This window comes from Sphaerodactylus townsendi, linkage group LG03 (genome assembly GCF_021028975.2).
Source record: "Sphaerodactylus townsendi isolate TG3544 linkage group LG03, MPM_Stown_v2.3, whole genome shotgun sequence".
Classification (NCBI taxonomy): Eukaryota; Metazoa; Chordata; class Lepidosauria; order Squamata; family Sphaerodactylidae; genus Sphaerodactylus; species Sphaerodactylus townsendi.
This window is the reverse complement of record NC_059427.1, coordinates 66,369,150-66,392,317: the sequence shown is the minus strand read 5'-3', so window position 1 is coordinate 66,392,317 and position 23,168 is coordinate 66,369,150. Positions and strand designations below refer to the sequence as shown.

Genomic DNA, 23,168 nt, shown 5'->3' with positions numbered 1-23,168 from the left:
ATAAATTAAATGGATTCTTGTGTGTCCCCATCCCCCACTTTCTCCACTTGGAGCAGCTTTCTTTTTAGGAGGCAAGGCTTGTACCCTAAGACCTGCTCAGAAGAGTTTTTTCTACAGGTGAAAGCTGTTAGTAGGGGAACTAAGCCTCTCTCAAGACTGAGCCTGTTTCGCCAGTTGTTGTTTTTGTTAAAACAAAAGCAGGTAACCATCTAGTGAACACTCCAGGTGGCTCTTCTGGATGCAGCTGCCAGTTCAAGCAACTGCAGCTTTCTTAGAAAGGTATTTTCTGGATTGAAGAAGGTATTTGTGGCATAAAAGTAAGAATGAGCAGCTCAGCCTAATTACAAGGAAGGAACAGGAAATGGGTACAGGCAGGAAATGTTTTTAGTGACTGGATTCTTTGACTATTACAAGATTCAAGTATAGAAGTTTAGAATTGTTTTGTTTAGCTTGACTAATTTTGCAGGTCTTTGACCATAATAAATTGTTCTGGTCTGAGTTCAGTAGCACTATAAAGACCAGTTGCGTAGCTACAACGGGATGGGGGTGGGGTGCAGCGCCCCAGCCGCATGCCATTGGGGTCATGTGTGGGCAGAAAATCGCTCCCCCACATCCTCCCCCTTCCCCTCTCTCCAGGCCCGGCAGAAGCTGCTGCCGGGCTGGTGAAGCCCATCCAGGCCTGGCGGAGGTCACTGCTGGGTGCCCTGGCCCTGCCTCATCAACCAGGCCCCACGGCCTGGACCAGCCTGCCGGGCTACAGGCTGGGCTGGGCTGGGCTGGGCTGGGCGACTGCCCAGCCAGGCTGCTTTTTCAACCAGTTGCTCTTTGCAGCCGGTTACAAAGTTGGGGGGGGGGGGGGGGGGGGCCCTGTGGGGGGGTGGGGCCCACTACTGATAAAGACTAACAAGAGTTCCAGGGTATCAGCTTTCAAGAGATCCAAAATTCCCTTTGTCAGATATAAAGGATATTACAGCACATTGGTTTGCAGCTATTTGCATTAAGTGGGACTGATGCCCAGTGCCAAGGAAAGAATAATGGGATGAGAACTGTGTTTTGTATTTCTTAGCAGGACTGTAGGATCCCAGACTCAGGCAGTCAAATCTCTTCCCTATTAAAGGAAGCCACATTCAATGAACTGTATTGCCAAACCTACTGTGATGGAGGATATAATCCAACAACCATTTTGAAGGATTTCTCTTGGTCAAAACATATGAAAAAAGGATAAAAGGGGAGGACTCCCAACCTGACAAACAAGCTAGTCATTACAAATGCATTATTCTGCAATGTCTCCACAATTTCAAAGCATGTGTATTCTGCATTTTTTAAAAAGCACAAATTCTTTACCAATTTTAGGCCTTATATAAATATTATGCAACCTGTGATCATTTACTTATTTTGCACTTTTATTTCTCCTTTTATTCACTTTGTACTTTTATTTCTTTTCCTTCACTATTTTGCATAATTTATTCTGTCCATCTTTTTCACTGAGATGGGCAAGAAGCTGCACAGAGAACACTCGGTTCCCCACGACTGAAAATTCTAAAAACCAATGTGGACACACATTCCAAAATTTAATCAGACATTAGCCATATGCTCTTTCAAGCCTTTCATGCATGTCAAAATGTATATGAAACATGAGATTTTCCAGATACTGAATTTGTTCCCAATACCACATGATCAGCTTTTGTGAAATATAGCCCTGCCAGTACCTTCTTCTTTCAAAGCCCAGCAACCCCATGCTCTTAATTACTGTAATGCTTTAAGTAAGTCAAGGTGCCACACTGGAAAGTTGGTCAATCTAGACTCTCTTTTATGTTTTTCCCACTAACTCTTCTTCCAGGTTAAAACAGATGAACGGATCATGAAGACAGAGCAAGGCCTGCTCTTCCGGAAGCTCTTCCGCCAGGATGCTGGAATGTATTACTGCAAGACTCAGGAGCATGGCTTCACTCAGACCATCACCAAAATCATGTTGGAAGTGATTGAGAGTGAGCAGCTGGAACAGGTCTTCCAGCGGGAGGATGAAGAGTCATCTCGGCAACCTTGCCTGGTGCCTGATCCCCGCCTGCTGCATGGGCAACGGGTGTGGTTCAAAGACATCATGCACCTCATTGGCTACACCAACCTGCAGAGAGTGGAGGAGTACTGTGAGCGGGTGTGGTGTGGAGACCGGCAATTGCGGCACAAAGGCAGGCCCCCCAAAAGCAAGAACATGCTTGATGGCAAAAAAGGGAGAGGCAAACAGCACAGCGAGAGGAACCGGGTGCCGAGGCAAGCAGCAGCCACCTAAAAGGAAGGGGAGCCCACATGTGGCAAGAGGAGAACATGAGAGGAGAAAGGAGGTTATGGACCAGTATCCCTCCTTATGAGAAAGAATCAGCTTCTCTAGGAATTGGCCCCATGGTTTGTTCACGCAGGGATGGGGAAAGCAACCTTGCTGATCAGCACAGCCTGAAGGCATTTTTTTGCTGGAAGTGCACTGCTTTCTCCTGCCATTAAGCACTGGAGAAAAGGGTCAAGAGATGCCACAGTGTTGCTTTCCTATCTCGTTTCATTATCCTTCACTCAGACATCAAGACATCATGTTTGTACCAGGACTGGGAAGGCATGGGAACTGCATAACTCACAAAAACCTGCATTGTTCCAATGTAGCTTTTATTGAGTGTTGTCCACTGATGATACGATGAGTCTCCTGATTCAGGGGCATGAGTGTTAACCATGTGGCTGGTTAAAGGCAGTCTGTGAGCAATAGAGGGAGGGGCCACAGCCAGTGCACTGCACAGAATTGTGGATGAGAATGATAGAGAGTTGCTGCTGGGACTGAACTCATGTGGGCAAAGCTCTCCTATAGGAAGACGTGACAGCTGTATGCAGGGGACCAGATCTCCCACAGGAAAAGAATGGATCTTGTGCCAGGGGGTATCTTGTGGGCCATAGGGATGGAGAGAATGAATGATGATCTCTGACCTATGGGTCTGTACATCTTGGGAATCAAATTGGCCTCAGCTTATCCTATCTCTGTCTGGCAGGGGAAAAGTTTTCATGCATGCAGCCACAAGCAGTTTCTCTGATTCAGTCTGATGTACAACTATAAATGTTAAATTGCTCGTAGGCTAATTTGCATTACAAATGCTACTCCTCCACTTTCTCTTCCATGTGAACACTGCTTTAGATGTTAACGTAGATTGTGAAAGAGAAGATCAAAGGTGAATGAAGGGCCAAACAATATATTACATTGTAGGTGCATGTGACTTTAGTCCCAGTGACCGTTCTCTCTTGCAAAATGCCCTGAAGAAAGGGCACTGGGGAAAGGAGCAGGGTGAAAAGCAATGCTTAAACTCTTCTGTTGCTGCTGGCCTTCCTCTTTGAAACTCTTATCTCCAAGCTGCTTTTACCTTTGTGCAGTTCCAGACTGGTGTTTGCAAAGTAAATGGATCCAGATGACTGGCAAGGTAAAAGCAACATAGTGTCAAGGTGATATGCCCCCTTTTTTTCCTGATGCAAAGTGTTTACTCCTGAGAGTGCTTTGCGAAACAAAGGAGCTAACATTATATGTCACTGAAGTGTGACACACAGTTTGGTCCTCAGCCTTATGTGTGAAAGCTCCCTAAATTTTCTCATCCTATCCCTAGGAGGTTTAAATGCTAACCTTGTAACCTCCACATGAGATTCTCCCACTTTCTGTCTTTCAGCCTTTCTCGGGATTATCCTATCAGTGTTCAGTGGGCCATGCAACTGTTCTGTGACCCAGTAAAGGCTATTTACCTTAACTGAGCTCTATCTTTCATTTTCGTGTCTGTGTTGATCCCTTAAATGAAATTGGTTAAATACCAACTGCTGAGCTGAAAGGCACCAGTTTGTTCAACAAATAAATTAAATCCTTATGCAGCAAGCTCAGGCTTGGGTGGCAAGCTTCCTCTTTTGTTTCCAGTGATTTGGCATTAATCAGCACAATGAATGGGCTCATAGCAGGCTGTGTCTGGGAATGAGATTTATGGCAAAAATATTTTCTTGCAATGTCACTGTGCAATCAAACATTATTCTGTTTTCCCCAGGCTCAGAACAATGTTTGTGTCCAAAGTCAAGACAATCAAAACTCAAAGTGCTCTGATTTTGTGAAGAGATTAGAAGGTTTAGTTATGCACAGAATTTCCTTGACGTGAGATGTCCCATAGGTAACCAGTTTGTAAAGAAAGCATTAACATCCCTCAGTTTCAAGTTGTGTTTTGTAGTGGGCAAATGAAGATTATTGTGCTTTGCTGGAGGTAAGACTGCCTCCAAATAGCTTCCTGCATTGCTGGTTGTAGAATTTTAACACTAAACCACGCAAGTAGCATGAAAGAGTTCCCCTTTTCTCAAAAGAAAGATAGAGGCAGTATAAACATTGGAGCAGCAGTCTCTGGGCAGTGCCTCACAAGGACTATGCTGCCTTTACTCACCTAAGGGCAGGCGGGCGGGCGGGATGGGGGGTGGGGGATAAGCTTAGTCATTGACACAGTTCCTAAGTTTCAAGTTTCTTGCTGATGTTGTTTCTGTACCTAGGATCCCAGCATTATTGTGTGTGTGTATTTGTGTCAAGTCTCTTGATTACAAAGAGCAAAATACCAATTTTTATGTGCTATCTGAAAACTGCTATATTTGCAGTATTGGTCCAAGGCAGACAAATATCCTGTGTACGTATGATAAAGGAAGAAATTGCATATGCTTATCCTGCCCACCACTAGCTTCACCTCAACTTTGATGTGTATGTGCTCTTACATATCTAGCTGACACAGGCTGCTACCATACCACAGAACACATCTATATGGTATGAATTTTGCTGGGGCTTTCCTCTTTCATTGGAAGGAAAGACAAGCATGTTTTTTTCTTGGTTAAAGGGGCAATTTTGGCATGGCTATGGGAGGGTGTCCCTGTGAATACACTGTCTGTCGCCACAATAGAGAAGGGGGCAAAGCTGGGCAACTTTTCTAAAATAGCATTCATCAGCTTGCTTTTGTGTGCCTTCTCCCCACCCTTTTTAACCCTTGAGTATCTTTTTCCTATTCCTTGAAGAGCCATTCTGTAGCATTTCAGCACAGCTTGGTGGAAAGGGGGGAAATGAGGGGGAAAAGAGGGAACAAGAGAACATGCCAGTAAGGTCATGGCATGTTTGCAAGCAAGACAAGGTTAATGGGGAACTAGGGTAGGGGAGCAGAGGTGGCTGCAAACTGGGCAAGAATGGGGTTACCAACTTCTTTCCATACCACCTGCTGCTGCTGCCATCATAGGGTGGCATTTTTGGTGACCTCATATTGAAGCAGCCATAGGTTTCAACTCTGGGTTTGATATTTCACATAAAACTTGGGAATCAATGACATTATTCAAATTTACATTCATTGGGTTTTTCAAGTATAGACCCTGTATAAATGAGACACCAGTATATGCAAGTCCAGATTACTAAAGTACTAGTTGAAACATCATTGGACCATGGTAAGAATCCTGGTCCTTAACTTCATCCAAGTACCATACTGTCATCTGCCAGCAATTTTTTTTAACTGAGTAGACCACAAAAGGTGTGTTCCAATCACCAAACTGGCTTGGGTTGTTGTGATGGTTGTCTTACAAACATGGATGTGTTGTTATCATTACGAACTTCTACAGTAGTTGATCCCAAGGATTATTTCCTGTATTTGGACTTACTGGTATGTGAATTGATGTGAGTATACTGCCATTCATGTAAATATTACCATGGTTTTGATGAATTTTCCAAATGTTTCTCCAGTATTCCTGTTGATTACCCTTCTGCTTGACCCTTCTGCTAAAATCAGTGGAAAGAGGGCCATTACCATTGTAAAAATAAGAGTTCTGTACAACTAGCCAAGGAACAATGTCTGCTTTGTAACTCTATAATTACATTCAGATTTTCAGGAGTGATAAAGTTACAATAACTAAAGACAATTAACATTAGGTCATGTTAGGGATGGCAAGGATGGGTTAATAAAATGGAGGGTAGTGAAGATGGCAAATTAGCAATATTAAGGGATTGTGTTGTAGTTGCTGCAGAATTAAAGGGAAAGGAGTGAAAACAGCAATGATAAGGCAAGAACAGTGGGATGATGATGATGTTATCCATTCAGTCATTCTCGACCCTTGGCGACCCGATATGCAAGCTCTTTCCACATTTTTCGATTAAAGAACAGTGAGACATGCATGCAAACCCAATTGTTCTCTAACTGCAAATGTTCCATAATACAACTTGTATCTTAAGCTCAAATCAAATCAAAATCAAATACATAAAAATAAAGGTTTGGCAATTATGTTTTTCCTACTGATAACTTCAGGTTTAGGTACTGGATGGAATTGGCCTTCTTATCTCTGTGTTTAGGGGCTCTGTTATGAAGCAAGAAAGGATTCACAGGGTAGGTTTGCTCCTTCTCTGTGGCTGACCTTGTAACCCTGGTATTTTGTTCTCTGAGGGGATGATCTTTCATATGTAGACAAAACAATTTTTTATACATCACCTGCTCCCCTTTGAAAAGACAACTCTGAAGATTTCCTGGTAGAAACTGTGGTCAGTGTTAGTGGCTGGGGTGAAATTTGGATGGGAAAGAAATGACTGTCATTGTATATGCAGGAGCAGGGGTCAAGATCACACTTCCTTTAGCCACATCTGTTATAACCAGGCAGATGACCATCCTATAAGCCTGCTTTGAGGGTAAATTTTGGTGACAAGTGGTTGTTTAACACAACGTGAACTAGATACGTGACCACTAGAAATCAGTGTTCTTAACAGAAACTCTCTTAATTCCTTTTTACTCAAAATACTTTTATTTCATTTTATTCTTTTTAGGAATTTGGAGTCTTGTTTTAAATCAGTTGAGTTTTGATCAGAAGAGAAATTCAAAGAAAAGAGGGGCAGGAAGGGGTGGGGGGTTCAGCAAGCTTTCACTTTGAAGTTGCTCAAAACTGCCAGTGTCTTTCTAAAACTTCTTGTCCTCCTGACTGACAGGAGGAGACATGCAACATCCCCCCAAAAGTGCAAGGATTAAAATTACAAAAATGCCAAAGAAAAAACAAAGAGAAAATATCTCTTGGAAAAGAATTAGAGGAATCAATGGCTCTATCAAAAGAAGTTAATTTTGGAAAGTCCTCATAACTCTACCAGGGATTTCTCTTTCCAGTCGGAAGGTTATAAAAATGTGTGTGAAATGAGTCTCGCCAGTCAACATTTGGGCTTAGCTTTACCAGCTGTTGGCTAGAATGCTGGTAGCAGATATGGCTTCTCTCATATTTCAGGTGCCGAGGGAGGAAAGTAAAGTGCTCTATTTTTCAGACTTTATTAGTAATAAACGTGTTTTAGCAAAAATTGGTTTCACTTGGGAACCGTCAGTTGTGGAAGTACCTTATCAATCTTCATAGCCATCACCTCTGAGGACTATCCAGCCATGAGGTACAATCATGTCTTACCTCAAAGTAATGTGAATCAGCCCAGACATGTATTGGATCCAGCAAAGTATTTCCAGCGGCTGGGTTTTTCGCAGTTTCTCCCTTTTGCTGCAAAACTCTGACCCCACCCCCACCCCACCCCCCGGTGTCCCTGTGGGTTCTCTGTCCTCAAAGAGTAACACTGGCGGGGGGGGGGGGGAGAGGTGGCGGCATTGGGACTGCAGTAGAAAGGGAGGTGAGAATGATGCATTCAGTTGATGGAAATCCCTTCTGTCAGTGGAAATTGTTTGTGGATCCAAGCCACGGGGTTGTGTGGTTTTAAGAAACAACCGTTGTTGCATTTGCCTCAGTGCCTGCCTCTTGTGATAGGAGCATTTGGAAGAGCTATGGAAACACCAGTTCTATGACATGTAAAGTCTCCTTCTGTGCTAGAGTGAGTAATTGATATTATGACCATCACTATGTCTGATGGGAATCTGAGCCTTGTGTGTACAGTGCACATGATATTAGATATGTCCTCTGACCAAGAACCCCCTCTTGAAAAGAATTTATGATTTTTGCCTTCTGGGACTCTAGCCCCATGAACTAATGCACAGACAGGTCTTTGAAGCTCTGTGTGTGAAGGGATCAAGGGAGACAAGACACAATGAGCTTCTTTCCTGAATCTGGTTGAGTGTAATTACATGACGTTTATTTTTTGCAAAATGCCTACAAAGTGGAAAGGGAGCATGACATGAGGCAAAATAATAAATAGCGTGAGAGAGCAGTGAGCTGGGTTTTGTAGCCTAATATGTGCAAAAGCAGCAGGTCTTTCCTGAGCAGTAAACACCCAGTTCTCTTCTCAGTCTTTTGTGTGCTCATTTCCCTCTGTTAAGAAAATAGCACTGGTGCTTTATGGGTAATGAGTGAATCCTACAGCCCCTTTTTGCCATGCTTCCATTCAGTTGTTGCTCACTATTGTTGTTAAAAGACATCTTCACATTTATCTATGAAGAAAGGGCCATGAATGCAGTGAAATTCCTTCCATAGAGTTGTGCTGCCTGCGCCTATTAGATTGCTGTATTATTTATATGCTCTGAATTGCTGCATGATGCATTAATTGTTAGAGACCAATTTTAAACTTCACTGTAATCTCTGGATGGAAGGTGGATTTACATGTATGTTCTTGACATGCCGAGTCAGTCTCGTGAAAATGCATGTGGTCTTGAACAGACGCATTAGCATCTTTCCTAACTTTGAAGAATCTAGTTTTCCCTTCTGGTATTGGTGTGGGCATCGCTTCACACAAAATTAGGAGGTGGGATAAGATAAAAATGGGGGGAGGGGATGCTGCAACATGAGTGTACCTAACACATTTGCAAGAAGCCCCACACTGAAATAGAAGATACACTGCATGAAAAAATCAGGAAGATGGCCAAGTGGATAAAATAGGCTAACTCATCTGATCAGCTAGGGAAGACTTACACATCCATATTGCCACTTCACGAATCAAACATGTCAGAGTTTCAGAGTAGCATGCTGTCACTCAAGCCCTGGATCTCAGTCAAAGCTGCACTTGGATATGTATATGCTTGCACCTCCATATCTTAACTGCTCTAACTAGTTAACCTAACTTCATTTGGGAAAGGGACCATAAGTCTCGTTCCTTTGTTGATGGGAAATGTGAGAATCATGTGAAGAGATTCATGCTCTTTCACAAAGGGATGTAGAAAAATCATTGCAAAGAGGGGCACTTTGTTTCACGTGGGAGAAACATGTTCATAAGTTTTACTTTGACCTAGTTATGTCCACCCTAAATCAGCATCAGTACCTAATTTTGAATTTTTTTCCCCCGAAGGCAACAATAAACTGGGTTGTGTATATATTGAGCAGTGACTGTTATGAAGCCAATGTGGACTAACTCAATAAGGTCCTGTTTGCTGAAGCAAGGGCAAAATAAGAGCAGCTGCATGAAATTACTTCCCGTAGCAGGGCAGAGAAAGGGAAGAGAGTGTCACAGCCAGTAATAACTCTAGCTAGAAATGCCAAGTGTGTTTTTATGGGGACAGCATGATCTCTCTCACTTAGTGATTCTCCTGGGGCTGATAAAGATCTTGTTTCTTCAGCCAATTTAGACATCACACGATAGTGTGAACCACAAGCTTCACCCTCTCTCTCTCTCTCTCTCTCTCACACACACACACAGAGAGAGAGAGATAGGTATAGCACTAATTGAACTAAATAAACCAGAGGGTATTGTGCTTCCAACTGGACATTTAATGTAGTGATACAAAGGATGGCACAATTAGGTACTGTTTCATGTTTACTGATGTCCACAGTTTGACAAACATCAAACAATCCAACACTTTAATTTGCTGATCTGGTGAGTGCAGGGAGGGGGGGGGGCGTTTCTTCATCATTTATCATGCCTTCAAGTGTGCAGTACTGGAAACAAGCTAGAGACAACTTGGAAGTACCTCAAGTTAAATCTGGTTTCAGGGACAGGTTACCTATAGAATAAACAAAGGAGGAAATCTCATTAAGTAAACAGCTTAATGCCTGTCTAACTGTGTTATGTCGTGCACGCAAGTCACATTTACGTTCATATAAGGGAATGTACAGCGAATGGCCTTCCTGCCCTTGTGGGCTTCCCAGAGACACATGACAGGCCACTGTGAGAAACGGGACAGGATGCTGGACTGGATACATTTCTGATCTGAGTCAGCCCTGCTCATATGTTCTTAAGGTGCAAAGGAAGAAGGACTCCTGCCAAAAATGACCTCTGCATTGCTGCAGCTGGCAAAATTTCAGCTCATTTAGGAAGAATGTCAGCTCTTCCCTGGTGACGCTTTCTTTTACCTTTCCCAGAAATCTGGTCTGAATTATCCAGCAACTGTGCTTCCAATTGGGCAAAGTAAAGCTGTGCCTATGATGTCACCTCTGACGTTAATACAGCATTATACACCCCTCTGTTTTCTTAACCAGCTATGCAGATTTGATTACATCATGACATCCATATTTTGATGACTTCTGCTGGAACACTGGACAAAGTTTGCTTCCAGCAGCTTCTGAATGAATTGACCCGTGCACTTCAGCAGGACACTCCAAAATTAAATTATTCTTTTACAGATATTACTTTGCATATACATCTTCCCACCTTAGCAAACAACAACGTTGCTTTGTGCCTTGTACCTTGAGACGCATGAGGGAAATGGTGCATATCTATATGTTCAGTTCGGCTCATGTGTGTCCAATGCCAGTATAGGAGAATACATTTATTTCTACCACTTTCAGAAGGACAGCTACTGAGATGTCTCTGAGAAGACACCTGTTCAGACCGTGATGCTCCTTGGCTGTGAGTGAGCCCACTATAGCATCAGCCCCTTTTTGCTGTCAATAAAAGGCCCATATTCTATTTACTAAGCCATTATTAGGTAGGCATGTATTATGGCAGAACCTTTCTAGAGGCTTTGCTCCAGAAAATGGCAGGCCAGTCCTCAGACACTCAATACATTACCAGTATTCATGAACATACAGGCTTTTGCATGCAACATGTGTTACAAAAATAACTCAAGAAGATTAATAATGTAGAAATCTATCCAACTCACACATGTATTATATATATATATAACTCCATATATACATATATATATACATACACACACATATACACACACATATACACATATATACATATATATACATATATATACATACATATATACACACACACGCACACACACATATGCTGGAAACAACATACAATGCTGACGTTTATATGCCACCTTAGTAGTAGGTGTTGCTTTAGATTAAAAAGCCCTTGATTTGCAGTCTTATTAGAGCCACATGGGGTGGATGGCAGAGCTCCTCCCTCATCATTTTAGTGAGTGCCTCTTAGCGCAATCCAGTTCCAGGTTGAAGATCTTCCCTCTTGTGCAGCCTGAGCTGATTCAGGGGTGTGCCCTCTTACCAGGAGCAGTTACACAGTTCTTAAAATCTTCTTTAAACAACATCTTAGCTAAAAGTTAAATGTGTGTGTACATCCACACAACACCTTTATCTCTGTAGCTATACTGTGTCTCACAGAAAGATAAAAGTGCGGTGATTAGCAGTGTGGCAGAAGTGCATGCTGCCTCAGTAGAAAATAGTCCCAAAAGATTATGAACAGGCAGGCAAGCGAGGCAGTGAGAGGGTAGCGAGTGGTGAGAAAGTGTGACGGCAAAAGAGTGAGGCAGCAGGCAAGTGAGTGAGGTGGCAGCAGAGCAAAGCGGAGAAGAAGGTGGTGGGTGCCCAAGATATGTCTGTAGAGTAAGTGGTGAGTTAGAGGGAGGTTGGGGGTCTGGTTTGGTGTTTGGAGGGGTGAGGGGAAATAGGGAGGCTGTTGTCAAGCATGGCTTACTATAGCTGTCCAATCAGCCTGGCTTGGCGTTTGGGCTGCGGAGGCTAAGCACTAGGACCCAACGGGAGCATTCTACAAGGAAGGAGGTTCAGGAAGTAGCAGTGGATGAATTCAAACTCTCCAGAGGCCTTTTGGTGAGACAGAATATGACAACTTGAGCATCCCTTTCTTTTTCAGGGCACAACAGTTTCTGTGTAATTTTTCTAATCCCCTCTGACTTTTGGGGGGCCCAACACACACCTGCAAGTGTGTGTATATATATTCACAAGTAGGCTGCATGCCTCCTCCCTTCTTCAGCTTGCTGCGCTGAAGGATGTTGCCCTTACAGATGACAGGACCAGGTTTGCTCACTGCACGTGCTCCATGACTAACAGTGAGGAGCCTCATCAGAAACATTCCCCTGAACCAGAGGCATATCTAGGCAAACTGGAGCCCAGGGGACAAAACCTGAGTTTGCTCCCCCCCCCCCCCGGTATGGGCAGCCACCCTCCCCCACCACAACCAAACAATGATTTTTTTGCACCTGCTCACAAAACACCTCCCACCCCTAGCAAAACATACATGGCTCTCTCCCCACCAACTCTCTTTCCAAATTTTGTCCTCACACCAACCCTATGAGGTAGGTTGTTAGCCTGAGAAACAGCTCCAAGCCAGTGCAAGTGGGTATTAAGCATGTAAATCTCTCACAAATCACCCCCAGAAAAACATTTACCAAACAAATGTCAGCATCATGTCTCACAAAATCCACCCCCAAACAGCATCACTTTCAATGGTGTTTAAACTAGGGAGTCCAGATTCTTCTTTTAAATCCACCTTAAATGGAGAATCTGGGGTCACCAGTTAAAACAACATTGAAAATGATGCTGTTTTGGGGTGGATTCTCCCTGAAACAGCATCATTTTCAATGTTTAAACTGTGGACCTCACATTCCATGCTGAAGGGGGTGAATTTAAAAGAAGATTCTGGGGAAATTTGGGGGGTGCCTGCTGTCAGAAGTGCAATTGTTAAGCTAGCAGTACCAAATTTTCAGAGTGTCTTCAGGAGACTCGCCTTCTGATACCACCCATGTTTGGTAAAGTTTGGTTCAGGGGGTCCAGCATTATGGATGCTCAAAAGGGTAGCCCCCATCTATTATCTCCCATTGGAAACAATGAGGGATGGGGCACCCCTTTTGGAAGTCCATAACTTTGGACCCCCTGAACAAAACCTCACCTAACTTGGGTGGTATCATCAGGAAAGTATCCTGAAAAAAAACCCTGTAATTGTGGTGCTGCTAGCCTAAAAACTGCACTTTCTGCAGGCCAAAAACTGAAAAAACACTAACATACAAAAAACACACAAACGAACCTGAAATTTTTGCGCCCTCCACTAGGGGGCGCCCAGGGACATGGGATACCCCATGTTCCCTATGCAAATACGTCACTGCCCTGAACTATAACCCTTCCTTATTTTTTTTTAAATAGGTATCATCATGAGAGAGCAACTTGCATAACAGAAGAAAGGGATAAATAAAATGAACCATTTCCACACAGGAAGATGTAACGATGCAAAAATTTTCCCAGCTGTTCAATTACAAGCGTCCTGCCAGAAAAGCAATCAGGCAACCTCATGAGAGAGTCTACACAAGACCTTCCAAGTCCAAATTTGAGAAGATGTGAGCTCTTTTCACAGATGCATCTAGAGGAAAATTCCACCTGGTGAAATTCTTCTGTCCCTCTCAGACAGGGAGTCTTCCCAACACTGTCTAATCAGGCAGTTATAGCAAATGTGCCTATTTCCTGTGGCCCAGTAGTTTATGTGTGTGGTTGGAGAAAGAACAGGCCAGCCTTGTGCAGTCTGAGTTTCCATATTAGTTGCACAATGGAACAGCCCAAATTGAGAGTTTCCTGTCAAGATGCAGTCTGTACACAGTGCTCAAAGGGGACCAAACGATTCATGAGAAGCTAAATGTCATAGAAAGTCAGTCCATGGCTGTAACTCCCTCAAAGAGACTGTAGTGTTCTTAATATGAAGGGCTTTGAGCCATCTTTCCTATGACGTTATTGCCAGCTACAATCCTTTCACGCCCAGCCCAGCTGTAACGGGAGCTAAATTGTGCCTTTCATCAGCACAATAAAATGCTCTGCCACAAATTATTCCATGGGGAATACAAATGTAAATGTAGCCAAGCAACTCAATGGAATCTCACAGGTTATTAGAGTGGGCAAACACAGTGAAATTGCTACCAGGAGGCCTTTTTGTATTCTGTTTAATTAAGTGGAGTTAAGCTAATGTTTGCTGCAGGAAGGAACACCAGAAATAAACAGTATTTATTTATAAAACATATGAGTTTCTTTTTGTTATCTAAAAAAGCAAAAAGGGATACATAAATGCAAAACAAAACAATTTACAAACTAAGCACAAAAAGCATGTAAAACCAATAATTGCAACACTCAATTAAAAACTAGACATGATACCTTGAAAACAAGTTATTTAAATAGCTAAACAAAACCTCAGAGAAATAAATAAGGTAGACTGATGGGGTTTGCCATATGACTTGGGGAGGGAATTGCGCTTGGTAGATGAGCTAACTGTGAAGTTCTATCCTCTCATGGGTTTCACCTTGGTGAATGTGGGAGAGTACAATAAGTTCTTCCATGTTGATGTGAGGAAAAAAAGAATATGTAGCACATGTATCATCCACCTATAGAATTGCTCTAGGGCTATACTTAGAGATGTCAATGCATAGAAGACATAAATCCGGCAAGGGGCAGGGCCTACACATCATGGACTTGAAGCAAAGCTGAGGAAAAAGGAAGGGAAAGGGATCAGGACAGACAGAGAAGGGGCAAAGTCTTTTAAAAGTAAGCCCATGGGATCACGTCACCCTATGTGCTTGCATCATAATTGGAACATCTTGGATCAGAGAAGATTCTCCGATCTTACTGGAAGTCACCCAAGCTGTTCCAGTCATCAAGGAAACAATAGCAAACATGTAAATATTTAAACAATCTTTCTCCTATTTCTTTTACTATAAGAAAAAAAAAACCTCAACAGACAACAGGCCATAAAAGGCAAAATCTAGTCATCCTCATGGAAATTGTCCCTTTCTCTGGTCAGTTCACAAATTTCATCCATGTTGCTTTCCATAGGTGCCCTTGTATATAATGCTGAATCATTCAAAACTTTTGACCTGAACTGTAGAGGAGTGGAGTTCAAAGGAAGGAATTATTAGGTCACCTGATCCAACCAAACCCCTGATAAATCACTGCCTGAACAACCTCTAAAATCCAAAATAGAAAATGCACACCGTTCTTCAGATGGAAAGCAAATAAGATGCAAAATATGCTTTACAGAGCAACGAGGTCTAACACCATGCACCAAATGACAAACACTGAATACCTGGAGATTAGTAGCATCAGTGGTCATTTAAGCCATTTATTTATTTGTTTCTTTGATTTATATCCCACCATTTCCTGACAAAGCCAGGTTCAAGGAAACTAACAACATATACTATGCACACATACAGAATAAAGTTAAAATATGCAATTAAAATCATAACCCTAATCTAGACTAATAGGTTTATACCCTATATATAGATGACACCTTACCAATAAGATAAACAGATACAAGGGCTGTCTGTGCCATTGGAAGTTGGGAATATTGGCAGGTGCAGGTGAGGAGTAAGAAAAGAAAAGCTTGAAGTCTCTTTTATACACAACTTTTACAGGCCCACATACACTCTTTTGGCCCAGCTCATGTTCTGTGGCTCTAGATTAATAGACTGTGTGCCATAGTCATTTGTAAAAAGCAGAGATGCCATTTATCAGTTTTGACAGAGAAGGGAGGAAAAAGTAGGATTTTAACTTTGTTTTAAGACCACTGTGCAAACGGCTCCTGCTGCATTTGTGGGAGTCCAGTCCAGCTAGGGAAATACTTACAGAAAACCCACTTCTTTATAACATTGCTCCAGCCGCAGTGAGAGGTTCTGGGGGCTAGTGCTTGTTTGGGTTGGTTCCCTTTGGAACCTACTGGTGTTTTTGTATTATTTGCTTTTCATACACATCTACAGGCAAATCACAGGTGGAGGAAAAGGAGCACAACACCCATCACTCCACCTTAAATTCCAAGAGATTGTGCCAACTGATGGTCAATGAAAATGGACCCTCACTTCAGAAAAATTTGAGAACCATCAGTATAATACACATATAATACAAAATGCTGATATATTGATTCACCATTAATATTAAAGTAGAATAAAAGATTATTTTATACCCATTTTTCTCAACCATAAGGAGTCGTAAAACAGCTTACAATCATCTTTCCTTCCCCTTCCTACAACAGACACCCTGTGAGCTAGGTGGGGCTCAGAGTTCTGAGAGAACTGTGACTAGTTAGAAACCAAAAAGGTTGAGAAGTCTAATTACCATCCATTAATATATGTTTAATATATATATTACTGCACTGTGCTATATTCTTAACAATGTTATGTATAAAAATCTCAATAGCAAATATACATTCATATCTAAAAACATGTAGAATCACAATATCACAAATATATCATAAACAACCTCAAAGCCTCAATAGTAAAGATTAAATACACAATATCAGAATGTAACACATAAAAGACCTCAAAAGACCTCATGTTTTTTGATCCTACTGGAGCTTCTTCAGAGGTCAATAAACAACCCAACTGGATCTTCTTCAGAGATAATCCAGCATGCTTCATGTGGACAAGTAGGGAAACAAAGTTCTCCAGGTTAGAGTCCACTGCTCTTAACCACTACACCTGCTGGCTCCCTTGAAGTACAATCTCATTTTATGAAAATAAATGGAAATATTCCATGCAATGAAACAAAATGCTCTGGAGAAGTAAAACAGAGATGAAGATTTGGGGGTTGAACCACAGGAATAAGAAATTTGAAATAATGTCAGAAACCCTTGAAGTAGAGTTGCCAATGCTGAACAGTCAAATTACTGGAGATTTGGGAGTAGAGCCAGAGAAGGGGGAGGGTACCCCCCACCCATGCACCCAAAGCTGCCATATTCTCTTGGGGAACTGATCTCTGCAGTCTGAAGATTAGTGGTGATTCCTGGAGAAGTCCGGGGCCCATGTGAAGTTTGGCAATCCTACCTTGGGAATAGGTCTGACAGCAAAAACTATTGGGCTGCTGTCTTTTCATCTATCCACAACAAGCAGCCTAGGTTTTTTTTCCCCCTGGTCAGTTGAAAGCCATGTGGGTTAACACAGAGTGCAGTCAGTGAAAGAACTGAGCAACACACAAGGTTTTGATGAGCATCACTAGAGCTGAAAATAGAAGCCTTTCTTTTCTAGTTGCTATGAGGTATGACAACTCCTGCTTGGGAAATTGTTGGTGATTTGGGAGCAGTATTCGGGAGGGTGGAATTTGGGGAAGGGATGGAAATTAGCTTGGATGTGATGCCACAGAGTCCAGTCTCTGAAGCTGCTCTTGCCTTTAGAAGCACCGAACTCTGTAGTCTGGAGATTAGTTATAATTCTTGCCTCCACCCGGGGGTTGGCAACCCAAGTTGCTTTGAGGAATTTCACCCAACAAAATTTGCATGGATGGTGCAGAGACAGATGTTTCATTCCAAACCATTAGAGGAGAATGGAAGAGTTGGAGCCCCCTCCATGTGTCTATGAAATATAATGAAGCATTGTGATGGCTCTTGTCCCAATTTCCCCTCTATTCCAAGCTAAGAGACAGCCAGGCAATAATGGGAGCATGGAATTGGGGATCAGTGATATTCCTGTAAGAAAAGTCTGAAAGGCTATTCCATATGGCAAACTGGTCTGCATGTTGCAGGAATAAACATTCCAAAGAAATTGGAAGTTATTACGTTTACAGACCAGCTTCCACACTCCACGTTCTTCAATTGGACAGTTAGATCCCAGCCAGCATAGGTGGTCTAGTATTCTCAACACCCCTGAGGTAAAAGGAGTTCCCACCAGTTAGGAGCCATCTTAAGAGTAGGTTTAGTCTTTTCTATGTGGATCTTAGTCCACATAGCCCTTAGCAGATTTTAACTCTTAGTATTGTTTTGAGTTATACTATCTATCTATCTATCTATCTATCTATCTATCTATCTATCTATCTATCTATCTATCTATCTATCTATCTATCTATCTATCTATCTATCTATCTATCTATCTATCTATCTATCTATCTATCTATCTATCTATCTATCTATCTATCTATCTATCTATCTATCTATCTATCTATCTATCTATCTATCTATCTATCTATCTATCTATCTATCTATCTATCTATCTATCTATCTATCTATCTATCTATCTATCTATCTATCTATCTATCTATCTGTCTATCTGTCTGTCTATCTGTCTATCTGTCTATCTATCTATTTATTGTTTAGACTTTTATACCGCCCCATCCCCGAGGGGCTCTTTAAGCTTTAAAGAAGGCACCTGAGAGAGCAGAATACTTGAATCTCTGTTGATACATTGTAGCTTTTTGGATCCTATGCTTGTGATCCCAAAATATGTGCAAATAATGTGCAAATAAATGCAAATATGTATGCATTTATATTTAATTTATTTATATTTATTTATTTCGATTATTTTATTTATTTATATACATGAAGGGTTCTTGAAGTAGTCTCCAATGAGCATAAAACAAATAATAAATGAACAAAGCATTAATAAAACAACAGCAATATAAAAACAGAACAGCCATAAAAGCAGATAGCATTACAGGATAGAACAAAAAAAAATCTAAAACTAACCAACTCACCAATGGTAACATTGCAGTATAAATTAGCAGCCAAACTACTGAACAAGGAAGGAGTTACAACTCTAAATCCCTGCCTCTCAGCCTCTGTGCCTATAAAAGCAAATCTCCAGAGGCTGGCAGTCACTTCTGCTCTCCGCAGGCTCTGGGGAGGGCAGAAGTTGGGCTGCGGGGCAGGACAGGGCTCTGCCCCCCAGCCCCACCCCCAGGCATGGGGTGGGGCATCCAGAGAAGGTTTGTCTCCGTGCGCCATTCCCCCCCCCCCCCATACGCCTCTGGCCATGATATTAACTGCTCCATGTATAATTGGAGGGGTTTGATCCAGTGGTGGGATTCAAATAATTCAACAACTGGTTCCGGTAGTGGGATTCAAATAATTTAACAACTGGTTGTTTACAATCAGCATTTTAACAACTGGTTCTGCCAAAGTAGTGTGAACCTGCTGAATCCCACCACTGGTTTGATCCCCTTGAACCCACCCCTTACCTACATGCCTGAAAATACCTTCCTGGCAGCCCAGATGAGTAGAGAGGATAGGGTAATGGAAGACAAGTATTCTTCTCTCTAACTATACTTATAGAAAAACACTGGCCAAAGCCTCCTGACCTCCTCCACTAATCACTGGGCAATATCCATGGCACACTGCAGAGTGAGAGTGAGTTTTTCCTCCCCAACAAAGTCACAGCTGAATTGTGTAAGCCAATTAGCAGACCTGAGTAGACGGCCTTGACAAGTTTGGGGGTGGGAGTGGCTAACAACTACAGGGAATCAGAGAACTTAGCCAGAACATTCCTGTACAATGGCTTCTCTCTTGACAACATACCCAACCTTCTTGAACTTACCTCATTAGGTGACCAAAAAGATGGTCAGTTAGTGCAAGAACCAGATACTGCAAAGATATTAGATACCAAATAGTGCAAAGATTTAGGAGCAACAAATCCATGATCTGTTGTGTACATGCCTGGTCTGGAAACAACATTACACTACAAGAATCCGCGTGAGTTCTACAGTGTGTAATATAGAGGCTTCTGTGCTGGTCTGCCACACATCCTTCAGCACACTGCTTGTAAGGGCCTGATCACTTCTGGCTTTTCAGACACTTCAGAGAATTCCTCTGGGACTCTCTTTAAGCAGCTGTTTCATTGAAAAGATTTGGTTCAGCACAGTTCTGGCAGCTGTTAGCCCCAAGTGAGGCTTCCGCTCACTTGGACAGAAAGATCACTGTACATTACTGTTGCCAAGACATGATGACTAAGACTAGACCCCCCCCCCCCCCCCAGGCTAAGCAATTGCTTATTTATGACACACTAGAAATGTGTGTAATGATTGGCACATTGTCCAAATTGTCATTATTGCACAAACAATATTTACTTATGTGGGGCTATTCCAGTTGTGGCATTAGAGAGCTTTAATGGATATTTATTTTTATTTTTATTTATTATTTCGGCTTGTATACCGCCCGATCCCCGGAGGGGATTGTATTGTATTTGTAAAGAACACTGAGGAAAAACAGAACCTGAGTCAGAAATGTAATTGCTATAGGCAACTTTTGCCAAGTCCCATTGCCATGCTAGAAGACCCAGTTATGGGCATACAACACAGTTCAGACAGATGGATTGCCCATACTTAATGGTTAGCAGCTACACTTTCTTTGTTAAAGAGAAGACCTTTGTTTTGACTTGCAGTGGAAGCTGGGTACAAATCATTTGAATAAAACATATTTTAGAGTACCGGTAAGTCTTTTTTGGGACAAACGAGATGTCTTAAAGGCTCAGTGTGTGGCTCAGTGGCAGAACATCTGTTTTCAATGCCCAAGGTTCCACATTCAGTTTCCAGTTAAAAGGATCAGACAATAGGCTATGTGAAAGAACTTGGAAGCCTAACTTTAATCCGGTATTTATCAATAAGTAGTTGCCACATAATCTGTTCACCACAAATTATATTTTCTTTACACCTCTTGACTTTGACAATGGCAAATATAAAGCTAGCTGGCATTCTATGCAGACCTGGATTTGGTTTCTGTCCCATGGATTCTTGGCATCGTTGTTTTTGATGTGTACCTTTTTGACCCTCATCATGACAGAAACATTAAATCTCATAAATAAATATAATTCTTTAAAAATATTTTATTTTAAAAAATTCAAACTCTGACAACTGTGTGTGTGTGTAAAGTGCTGTCAAGTCACAACCAACTTGTGGCAACCCAGTAGGATTTTCAAGATGAGAGGTATTTGGGAGTGGTTTGCCATTGCCTGACTCTGCATAGTAACCCTGGATTTCCTTGGTGGTCTCCCAGTTCAAATGCTGACCAAGGCAGACCTGACAAAATCTGACAAAATCAGGCTAGTCTGGCCTTTCCAGGTCAGGTAAAGTTTAAGAGTTCGTTATAAACAGTGGTTAGAGCAGGGCCTAACTTTTTCAAGCATGTGGACATAGTTAGAATGCTGACATTGCATAACGGGTGCAGAAATAAAATAGCTATTACAAAATGGCTGCTACAGGAAGCGGAGCCAGCCTCAAAATGATTACCAAAGTTTAGCTTCAGCAACGATGTAGATCCTTGTGCTGAAGTAGCAGCTGCTGCCAAAGCAGCATTTAAAAAAAATCTGCAGAACCAATCAGATCTCCAATAGTCTATCAAAGGCTGATTCCACATGGGCCAAAAACAGCAGTGTGAAAATGGTGTGAAAACAGTATAAACCCCTTTACACTGTTTTAAACCCTTTTACACCATTTTCACTCCGTTTTCACACTGCTGTTTTTGGCCCATGCGGACTCAGCCAAATCAGCAAAAGCCCTACCTAGTCTTGGACACTGCCTAAAAACACTTGGTGAGCATCTGAAAAGGTGTCCCATGAATACAGCATTGGAGATTCCTGGGTCAGAGTGTTGAATAAGACAAAGAAAACTACAAATCTCCACTCAACCATGAAGCTCATTCAGTGACTTCAGGCCAGTCAACTTTTCTCAGCAAGAGCTAATAGAATCATTAAGAGGATAAAATGGATGGGAGAACCATGTGAGATCCCCCTGGGCTCTTTGAAGGATGGGTGGGATAAAAATCTGCTAGACAGAGTTTTGTGGGTTGCCTATAGGTTTCTTCAAGGGACAAATATTAGCTCTGGAGGGGCGTTTAAATTTCAGTTGACAGGATGCGTGGAAAATAAACCCTTTTCTTTGTGCTGTGGTCCTGATTTGAACAGGGGCCTTCCACAGCAACAAAAATAATGCTGGAAATCTGCTCATGGATTGTCCTGTCTCTTGTTTAGGTTTGGTCCTGAATTTGGAACTTGACTGAAAATTTTGGATTCTGGAACTACCACAAGTACTCACTTTTCTCTTATATTGTGGATGTACAAAGATACTCTACGTATGTTTTCAAAAAACGAAGCAGATTGTCTAAGAGTATCCCTTAGAAAATGATGGAAGATACTTTTTGCTTATGGTTAGGTATAAATGACAAGTAGTGGAATAGCAGACTTGAAGTTTGCCTTTGATGCTTTCACTCTAAAGCTATGATTTTTTTTAAATTACTTCACAAAATTTGCCGTGAAGAATCAGGTACAACATTGCTAGGAATATGGATGGGTAATCTTGGTGTATCAAGTAACGTAAAATGCCACAGTATCTAAATGCTAAGGAAGTATTTGGAAAGTTGGCCTAATTTCTGTATGTGGTAATGCTGCCACCATGTGCTCAACCTAATATTTTCTTCCATTGTCTATGTAACCTCCTTTTAAGAAAAAATCCTCTTGGTTACTTGGGCGGATTTTGCATGTAAAATGTAAAATGGTTTAAAACGGTGTAAAAGGGTTTACACTGTTTTCACACCACTGTTTTTGGCCCATGTGGAATCCGCCTTGTTCTCAGAAGGAGCAGAGAAAAAAAATTCATATTAATGAGTTCACACCATTTTTTAAAAAGAGCTAGGATAGGGCTGAAATTTAGGGCTGAGCCAGAGGTTCAGGGCTGAATAAATTGTAACATTCTAATTTCACTTCAGGCAAAGGAGGAGGAAGAAGAAGTAGAAGAAAGAGGAGAAGGAGAAGAAGAAAAAGAAGAAGAAGAGTAGTTTGGATTTATATCCCCTTTCTCTCCACAGCTCAAGTGGCAGAGCAGGGAATCAAACCCAGTTCTCCAGATTACAGGGCACCTGCTTTTAACCACTATGCCACTGCTGCTCCCTTAACTTAATCCTAACTTAAGGATCCCAATGCAGAGAAAACAACTGAACTATGGACTTGAGGAAGTGGAGAAATAGTTTATGTCCATGACATATATTCCTTGACTTTAGGGTGAGTTCATTAAATTCTCAGAATTCACCTGGCCTCAATGATTGTGCTGTGGGTACATGGCACGATCCACTTAATGGAAGGAAACACCATACTGTACCATACTTCTTTAACAGAATCCTAATTTTGTCCCATCTTTTTGTCTCTTGGTAAAGTATTGAACTGGGGCCCTGGAAAGCACAAGCTGGTATAGACATGCTCTTAAAAGAATCATTATATAATTTCTTTCTGATGTTGGGAATACACACAATGGAATTGTCACCAATATGCTTGTCATGTTCTGACATTCACTGAAACACTACTGGACAGGACATGTGGTGCCTG

General features: G+C 41.9%; 1 protein-coding gene across 2 annotated transcripts in view; it reads left to right on the top strand.

Annotated features, from left to right (window-relative positions):
* Positions 1 to 3,897, top strand: part of SEMA3G (semaphorin 3G) — a 101,283-nt gene extending 97,386 nt beyond the window's left edge. For both annotated transcript variants that reach the window (XM_048490611.1, XM_048490612.1), the window contains one exon: positions 1,841 to 3,897. In XM_048490611.1, the coding sequence (XP_048346568.1) occupies positions 1,841 to 2,290 (450 nt within the window). In that variant the 3' untranslated portion in view covers positions 2,291 to 3,897. The remainder of the gene's footprint in view (positions 1 to 1,840) is intronic.
* The last annotated feature ends 19,271 nt before the right edge of the window (positions 3,898 to 23,168 follow it).